The sequence below is a fragment of the Daktulosphaira vitifoliae genome, unplaced genomic scaffold (genome assembly GCF_025091365.1).
Source record: "Daktulosphaira vitifoliae isolate Bord-2020 unplaced genomic scaffold, ASM2509136v1 Scaffold_3, whole genome shotgun sequence".
Lineage (NCBI taxonomy): Eukaryota > Metazoa > Arthropoda > Insecta > Hemiptera > Phylloxeridae > Daktulosphaira > Daktulosphaira vitifoliae.
The window spans coordinates 42,016,569-42,026,038 of NW_026099574.1; the positions used below are offsets into that span (position 1 = coordinate 42,016,569).

Genomic DNA, 9,470 nt, shown 5'->3' on the forward strand with positions numbered 1-9,470 from the left:
TGTATCATTTAATATTCAATATTAAATATTTTTATTTTATATTAATAAATTATATTATTATATTTTTTAATAAAACTTAATTTGTACAATAATTAAAAATTTTCAGAGGTGCTATTACTTGTATTGGCCACATGTACAAAAATTTGGGTAGGATGATGGGTCGATCATATGAAGAAACTATTTGTATCTTATTAAAAAATCTTAAACATGCAGAATCACAAATGCGAGTGGAAATAATTACTACATTAGAAAAAGTAAAATAACATTTTTTCTTTTTTTTTTATTAACTAATTACCATAGAAATTTTTGTAGATATGCACAGGTATGGGATGTGTGATGGGGAATATTCACAAAGATATTTATAAAGCAATCAAACATTATTTAACAGACAGAGTAATGGCTGTTCGCTCAGCAACAGCAAAAGTAACTAAAAATATCTATTTATTAGTATATATGTTTAATTTTTTTGATTTTTAGTGTATATTAGAAATGGTGAAATGTTCAAATTTTTTTTATACAGCAGAATTAGAAAATTTAACTAATTTATGTTTTCGAGCATTTGAAAATGCTAATTATGAAGTAAGATGTTCAGTAGCCAAATTATTGGGAACTTTGACTGCTTTTACACAAATTAAATCTAAAGAACAGCATTCATGTAAGTATGCTATATTTTGTTTTTCAATCTTTAAATAATAAATTTCTTGTTTATTTTTAGCATCTACTAGTAAAAATTCCAAAAATATGTCCTTAGATGATGCATTAGGTATTTTAATGAATGGTTTCTTAAGAGGTGGTATGGGATTTTTAAAAGGAACTGGTGAAATTATTAAAGGAACTTCTGGCAGTCATAGAGAAATTAGAGTTGGTGTAACTTATGTAAGTATATTATAAGAATATAAGTTTTTTTAAAAAAATAATTGACTAATATTTTTTAATGTTGCTTCTATATGTTTCTTTTATGTTTGTATTCACTAAAATGAATTTTTTTTTTTTTTTTTATTGTATGAATTCTAAGGTTTTTAATATGTTGTGGAATTGTTTTTTAAGGTTTCTTGAGAGTTGATTGCAGTGGGTGTTGGTGGTGGGGGTGCGACTTTAAATATAATATCACTACTTATAGGTATAAAAAATTGTCAAATTAAATATAATAAAATAAAACACAATACAATTATTATTATTTTAAAGGCCGTGGTAGAAAATAGAAATGAAAATATTAATAATAGCGATTATACTATTATAGCAAACGATAACGACAAGCAGTTAATTCTAAAAATAAATTAGCCAATATAGTAATATACTAATACTTTACTGTGTGGACAACGCTGCTAATTGTCCAAAACCCGTACATAAGATTGCAGCTAAATCATACTCGCACGTATACGATTGGCCGCCTCATTTATAATATACGTTTCAAAATATTGTTTGGACGATGCTGCCGGTCGTCCAAACATTGCTCGTGTGTGTATGAGTACCCGCATATACTGAGAGAAACATCTTAAATGATTGCAAACGACAAATGTATTTTACTATTTAAAAATTTTCATTTTTAATAAAAATGTAGAATTAAAAATATACAATTAATTTTCTTCTTTTAATTAAGTTTAGTAGGGGGTATGATCGTCCCGTCTTCCAAGCCACAATCTGGTTGATTGACCTTTTGAGACTGTTCCTTATTGCATTATATTTGGAGTGTTTCAGAATTCTTTTGTATTAGGTGACTTTGGGTGAATCAAGCTCATTCATAACACTTATCACTTTCTTAAGCTATGAAAATTACATAATCTTTTCTGATGTTGTATATTATTTGATTTGATCATATTTTTGTTGTTAGTTTTATTTCACTCAGTTTTGAGGATTATAATGTTCTAATATTAAGAAATATCTGCTAAATCATAGAAAAATAATTAATTCATTATTATATAATTTGTTAAAATTATCTCACCATCTAAATAATTTTTTTTCTATTATTTCAGTCATATGTGGAATTTGTTCAGACTTTAAAAAATGACTGGTTGGAAAAAAATTTGTTTGCATTCATGCGCCATGTTTTAGACCTAGTTGTTAATCCTAAGTCTGCATCTTCTCATGTTGATGCTATTTATTCTAGAAAATGTGTAAGTTTTATATTACGGAGTACTCTTGGGCAAATGTTAGGTGAAAAAGCTCAATCTTCTGCTTGTAAAGAATTAGCTATAATAGTTAAAAAGCAAATGACTTCAATTGGTAATGCATATTTACACATGACATATTTTAAAAATAAATTATTTTAATTTTACTATGAACAAATTTTCTTTTCAGATTTTAGTCCAGAAAACGCTAAAGAATTTAACCAAGAAACTATTTTTGGTCAACATTTTCTTGTCTGTGCTTTACAAGAAATAGGTTGTTTATTACTTAATATGGGCACAATAGCTGTAAATCTTATATCAGACAATACTTGTAGTAAATATCAACATTGCAATACATTTTTTATTAGTTATTATTAACTAATCCATCATTTATTCATTTGAAACTATAAATTTTTGTATAGACAATTTTTTGTCTAAAACCAACAATTTATTTTTAGAACAACTATAACCCACTAAATTACATACAGAATAAATATATTTAAACATTTTTTTTTTTTTTTTTGTTTATCTTTAGTTACACATTATTCTTGAATTATTAACTATGTAATACTTTTTAAGTTCATCCCTTATGTCTTGTAAGGGTGTCAACTTTGTTTTTTTAAATGGAAACACATATTTTTAATTTAATAAAATGTTTGAGTTTTTAATTTAATAGTAAATGGTATTTGAATTTTTAATATAACTTTATTCGTTTATTAGATATAAACATTTAATGTTTAACATTTTTGAGTTAATATACATGTATAATACACAAGGCAATACAAATACAAGTAGCTAAATGAATTTTATAACATCACTATCACAGTTACGGATTGTTTATTTTATAATAAACAATTTATAGCAGAATAAAGTTATATTAAAAATTCAAATGCCATTAACTATTAAATTAAAAACTCAAACATTTTATTAAATTAAAAATATGTATTTCCACTTAAAAAAACGAAGTTGACACCCTTACAAGGCATAAGGGATGAACTTAAAAAGTATTACATAGTTAATAATTCAAGAATAATGTGTAACTAAAGATAACCAAAAAAAAAAAAAAATGTTTAAATATATTTATTCTGTATGTAATTGAGTAGGTTATAACAAAAAAAATCACTCTGTATATATTTTTTTATAGATGTAATTGAAATAGCTTTGTCTGTTTTGGTTCATCCAAGTCAAGCAGCTCGGTTATCAGCTGCTTGGTGCATACAATGTCTTTGTATTGCTTTACCTAGCCAGTGCACTCTCTTAATTGATCGGTATGTATCTTTTTAAATTTTTAAACTAATAATTTAATCTAAATAATTAAGTTACTTTTTAAATAAAATTTGTATTATAAAAAACTATATCATCATATTATTTTCTCAGGTATGCATCAAAACTATAATATTAATAATTTATAAAAAATAAATTGCTAACAATTATTTTATTTTTGAGAATTTAATCTTTATTTTTCTTAGTATGATTAAAAGAAAAATAATATACAAGGTGATCTACTAACTGTGTCCTATGTTACATCTTTATAAGTATATGATAAAATATAAAATTTTTGTTTCTTAAGTTGTATATTCTACATACTTAGATTATCTTATATAGATAATCTAATCACTTACCTCTAATCCCTCTTCTTTCCATTTAAAACTGTATCATATTTAGTTTTTAAATAAAAACATGCATATTAAATTTGCTTATAAATAAGGAAATGAATAATTGACAACTTTTGAACCATAATTTTAAAAGATTTGTAGACTATGTACACATATTTATTATTTTTTACACTTAAATTATTAAAGATGATAAAATTTAGAATGGGAAAGAGTGTAAAATACTACTTATTAAAGTGTGTAGAATACTAAAAAATTCTGAAGAAAATCTTCTTCTTCTTCTTCCTCGCCTTAATCCCAACTACTTGGGGTCGGCTACTCATATCCTAAACTTCCACTTGACACGATATCCCACATCCTCTACGCTCACATCAGCTGTCCTCATATCACATTCAATAGCATCTCTCCATCTCATTTTTGGTCTTCCTCTACCTCTTCTTTCTTCAACATTCATTTCTTACAGCTTCCGATTCTTCTTTCCTCATAACATGGCTAAACTATCTAAGTTTATTTTCTCTCATTTTATCCACGATTGATACTACACCTATACTTCCTCTTACATATTCATTCCTTATCCTATCTTCTCTAACTGCTCAACACTCTGAATTATACATAATACCTCATCACTACAGTCTTATAAAACTTAAAGCCTCTTGGAAATATTCATATCACATAACACACCAGACACTTCTCTCCACTTCACTAATCTGCACTTAATCTTGTGTCTTATATACTTGTTTTTTTTAACAAATTCAAATGGTGTTTGTATAGTTTTTTTATGTATGAGCACTAATTTCTAAAAAAAAATCAAATAAGGATTAAGAAAATTTGTTAATTTATAAGAAGTAATTTAAAAAAACATGATGAGGCATAACTATTAAGAATCCCATTTTGATATAAAGCATATTTATTTTAGGATAGTAAATTATTCATTTGAATTTTTTAAATTTAATTTGTATGCTTAATACTTAATTATTTTTTTACTAAGTGTTTATATTATAAAAATTATTTTTTTTAATACTTCTTTTTTATTTATTCACTAGGTGCATTGAAAATATTGAAAGCACTAGAGCTACATCTGAAATAATATCAGGATATAGTGCTGTTTTGGTTAGTATACTTGGAAGTGTTAATGTCTCTCCTTTGGGTATTCCTCATATGAAAGGAAAAGTAAGTTTTAATCTAAATTTTTTTTTTTTAATTAATCTCCAAGAATTTTGAATGTGTCCCTTTTAATAACAATTCTTATTTCTCTAATTCATAATAAGATTGTATTAAAGTNTCTTATTTCTCTAATTCATAATAAGATTGTATTAAAGTTCTTTATTTATTCTTCTAAAAACATTTAATAACTTATTTCTTGTAGCTATTTGTTGTAATATCATATGAATGAAAAATTATTGTTGAAATTTTTTTTCTCTATAATGTTTTATAATATGTAATATTATGTAAAATCATATTATGAATTTTACAATTAAATTTTGAATATTATAAGGGAATACTTATACAGAATTTAAATATCTCTTCAATTTTTAGAGGTGTATTAAAAGTAAATTTAAAAATTTTATCAATATACAATAAGTGGAGTAATTTAACATTTTTTCATTTACAATTTGAGAAAATAATTTTTTTGTTCAATTGCTTTTTTAGCTTTGTTAAGAAGCTAAGTATAATTGTTCTATGATGTAATACTATGATTTTTTTTAATTATGTCTATCGCCACTTCATCTCAGCTCTCATCGGATCATAATCTTTCAACAATATTTCAAAAAAACAAATTGTATTTAGTTGAAGGCATTACCCATAATATTAAAAAAAATTTCCCTAGTTTCCTGTAAATAGAGGAAATCCCCCAAAAATGAACAATTTTTTTAAATCAGTAAATTTTGATTTTTTTAAACTGTTTTTCTCAAAACATAAACTTTTTGAAAAATGAACAAATTATAATAACTTTTTTTTATACAAATACTTTAGGTATTTTCCTCTTATTGATATAAATTAAAAAAAAAAGTTTTTAACTTAAATTTTGAAAATGTTTTAGAAATAATGTGAGTGGGTCTGGTGAAAATTTCAAATCTTAAGTCGTAAAACTCTGGGGTCAGCGAGCGTTTTTCTCAAAAATGATCGAAATTTTAAAACGCTTGCTGGCTCACAGCAAAAATTTCCGATCTTCGCCAATAGATTTCTTAGTCCTGTAACCAAGTACTTTTGTTGAAAAAAAATTTTGAAAATCCGAACATTCCAAGTAATCTTTCCAGAAAAGCATTTTTTTTCTTTGTTCTATTATATAATAAGATTTTCAAATTTAATTTCCTGAACTTTTTAAAAATGTATGGTTTAATTCAATTTTTTTATAAGTACTTCATATATATAATTTTGAACAAATATAATTTTTTTTAAATCAGACCAATTTCCCTTATACAGGAAGGGTTAAAAACTTGAAACATATGTATAAAGTGTAGAACTTTTTCAACCTACTTTTAAAAGTGTTCCATAAATACTCCTGACTTTAATCATATGTTTATTTAAAGTTTATGCTATTTACTTTAAGTTAAAAAAAAAATTTGTCATAACACCTTATCTTCTATATATCAACACCATATAATAACAATAAATGTTATTTTGGTATGAAATATTCATTCAATATGCATTTCATACTAAATTTAATTACTATAATATGTATTTATTCTTGTTTTATACTTATAAATCATAAAAATTGTAATCAGGATATGAATAATAAAATAGGAATTAATAATAAAATAGATGTTGCTTTTTAAAAAATTCAATAATTCCTTTCAAAAATCAATTACTACTTACATATATCTACAGATTTGTTTTAAAGTTTTTATGATAGTGATTTTAATCACTGTCAGATATCATCTATACTTCTCCCTAGTGTTCCACTATGTTTTTTCATGTAATATTAGATTATTAATTTTATTATAAATAAGAAAACTTAATAAAATAAAGTAATGAAGAATCCTTTATTTTTTTTAAAAATTTTTGTCTCACTTTACCTAACCTTACTTTATGGAATAATTTTTTAGATTATTTTCAATACTGCAGAAGATTTATTAAGAAGTGCTAGTCAAAATAGCCGCCTATCTTTAAGTAGAACTCAAGCTGGGTGGCTACTTATTGGTGGTGTGATGACATTAGGTAAAGTTTTAGTTGTTATAAAAAATTGATATTGTTAATTCTAATTAAGTATCTAATTATAATTAGACACTTCATAATTATTAATCTTTTTTAAATTTCCTTGAACTATATTTCTGTTTAATCATAACTTATTTAGTACATTTTTAGGCATAAGTGTTGTTCGAGGTCTATTACCTCGTATGCTTCTTTTATGGAGAAACTCATTTCCAAGATCATCTAAAGAACTTGATTCTGAAAAAGCTCGAGGTGATGCATTTACATGGCAGGTTAAAATTATTTAATTAAATAATTAGTAATTATCCATATTACATTCTCAGTGCAAGGATCTCATATATCAAGATTTTTGATGTTTGACATTTTGTTATAATTAGTAAAACATGAAGGGATAACAGTATACTCAAATTTGATTATTTGTTTCTATTATACTTAAATAATTTTATTCAGTAGGGTATTTATATGAGGTCCATGGGGTTCAAACTCCAATCGATATACAATAATTGTAGAAGAGTGAATCTTCCTACTACTCTACATTCTAAAAACTATCTGGATCTCCCTTTAAAAAATCATAAATATGTGACAGATTTTATTAATATTTTGTATTTTCAGCTGACACTGGAAGGTCGTGCTGGNGGGGTTCAAACTCCAATCGATATACAATAATTGTAGAAGAGTGAATCTTCCTACTACTCTACATTCTAAAAACTATCTTGATCTCCCTTTAAAAAATCATAAATATGTGACAGATTTTATTAATATTTTGTATTTTCAGCTGACACTGGAAGGTCGTGCTGGTGCTATGTCATCTATGTATAGTTTTTTGTACAACTGTAATGATTTAGTTACTGNGGTGCTATGTCATCTATATATAGTTTTTTGTACAACTGTAATGATTTAGTTACTGAAGATATTATAAGGAGACTATTAACTCCTATAGAATCTGCATTGGCTATGTTAATAAAGTAACTAAAATTTCATTATATTATTTCAATGTGTCTTCTTTGGTATGTAAAAATGTCAATTTTCTTATGTAATTTTTTCAAGATTTAAAAAATCCTATTTTTATTATTAGTTGACTCTTGATAAAATTTTATTCTTTTATTAAATGAATGAATAAAAAAACAGTAAAATAATTTTTACATATGAAATAGTAACTAATTCCAAAACTGTAACTATGTTTTTCATTTTAAAGTAATTAAATATTATACTGAGATTTATTTTTTAGTATGACATCAGTTGTCAAAAATTGTGGTCAACATTTAAAAGCTCCTATTGCATTGGTAAGGTTACGATTGTATGAAACATTATCACTTATTCCAGCTCAAGATTTTGAAGGTAATGCAAAATTATTTGACTTACAAATTTTAAAATAAAATCAACTTTGATTTTTAAGTTCTATTGAATTTTTAAAAGACATTAAAAATTGATTAACTGTAAAACCATTATTTTTAACTACACAATATTTATTCAAGAATTTTTAACTATTGTATTACATTGTAACAAATTTATTTGGTTTCCTTGAATATATTATTATTAAAGAAATCAGCATTTTAAATTCTGAGATAAGCCTTTTATTGAAATTTGCAATTTATATGTTTAAATGTTTATATGTATAAATGAACATTATTTTTTAATTTAAATAACAACTAATCTATTACTTGCAAATGAAAATTACTAATAAATAATTTTTATAATACAGAGTTCTTAATTAATATATAATAATTTAATTAATTAAATTTATTTTTTTCAAACGTATCTTGTAGCATCATATACACATATTTTAAGACTATTAGTTTCGGAGTTCACATTAGCAGAAAATCCTGCTAATACTGTGACGTCAAAATTAAGATATTTATGTCAAAATGAAGAAAGTGTGCTATTAGGTCTATGTCCCGTACAACACTCCCACCATCAAACAATTGAAGACCAGGTAAAATACATTCAATATCAATATAAAATTATTTAATTATTAATTACATTAATTTTTGACAAAAATAAGATTTTTACAACAAAATATTTTTGATATTGCATTTGTAGTAAATCAAACAGATATTGATGGAAGGGTTTGATTCACTACAATTGAAAAATAAATTATGTAACAAAAACCCCCTTCAATCAGAATGTATAGTTCAAGGGTTTTAAGTAGAAAAATAAAGATTAAAATATAGTAGATACTTGTACTCTTGTTGATACAAATAGACCACCTTTTAATATAGCAGTAAATATCAATATTTCACTTACCGTTATATATCTTGAATATTGATGCAGTTAACTTTAATAAATATGCTTTCACTCAAAATATAGTATCTACTATTTAAACTTTATATTATTATTTTTTTAAATGTAATATGTAGAATATGTATTATAAAAATTGACAACAATTAAATCTTAATAATTAATTTTGTATAATTATCAATTTTTATGGATTAAAATGTGTAATATGTTAATATACTAAAGCAAAATTCCAAATATATAAATTACTACAACACAATTATTATTAGAAGGTATTTTATTTTTTCATTCTTCTAAAAAATGTATATATGTTATGTAGCTAATTTTTTATTGTATTAAAGCCAAAATTAAAAAAAAAAAT

The 9,470-nt window shown here is 24.1% G+C and overlaps 1 protein-coding gene across 7 annotated transcripts in view; it reads left to right on the forward strand.

Moving 5' to 3' along the window:
- The window catches only part of LOC126901837 (HEAT repeat-containing protein 5B), a 32,026-nt gene that overhangs the window by 1,074 nt on the left and 21,482 nt on the right, over nt 1-9,470 (forward strand). For 5 of the 7 annotated variants that reach the window (XR_007703134.1, XM_050678663.1, XM_050678661.1 and 2 more), the window contains exons 3-16: nt 107-254; nt 313-423; nt 478-655; nt 716-876; nt 1,974-2,223; nt 2,299-2,442; nt 3,253-3,376; nt 4,765-4,891; nt 6,769-6,880; nt 7,028-7,146; nt 7,650-7,670; nt 7,727-7,839; nt 8,103-8,212; nt 8,641-8,807. Coding sequence is in view for 6 of the 7 variants with exons in the window: in XM_050678663.1 (XP_050534620.1) it covers nt 107-254; nt 313-423; nt 478-655; nt 716-876; nt 1,974-2,223; nt 2,299-2,442; nt 3,253-3,376; nt 4,765-4,891; nt 6,769-6,880; nt 7,028-7,146; nt 7,650-7,670; nt 7,727-7,839; nt 8,103-8,212; nt 8,641-8,807 (1,885 nt within the window). In the remaining variant the exon portion in view is untranslated. Of the gene's footprint in view, nt 1-106; nt 255-312; nt 424-477; nt 656-715; nt 877-1,973; nt 2,224-2,298; nt 2,443-3,252; nt 3,377-4,764; nt 4,892-6,768; nt 6,881-7,027; nt 7,147-7,486; nt 7,508-7,649; nt 7,689-7,726; nt 7,840-8,102; nt 8,213-8,640; nt 8,808-9,470 lie in introns of all 7 variants that reach the window. The other 2 variants (XM_050678660.1, XM_050678662.1) reach the window with 2 other exon arrangements.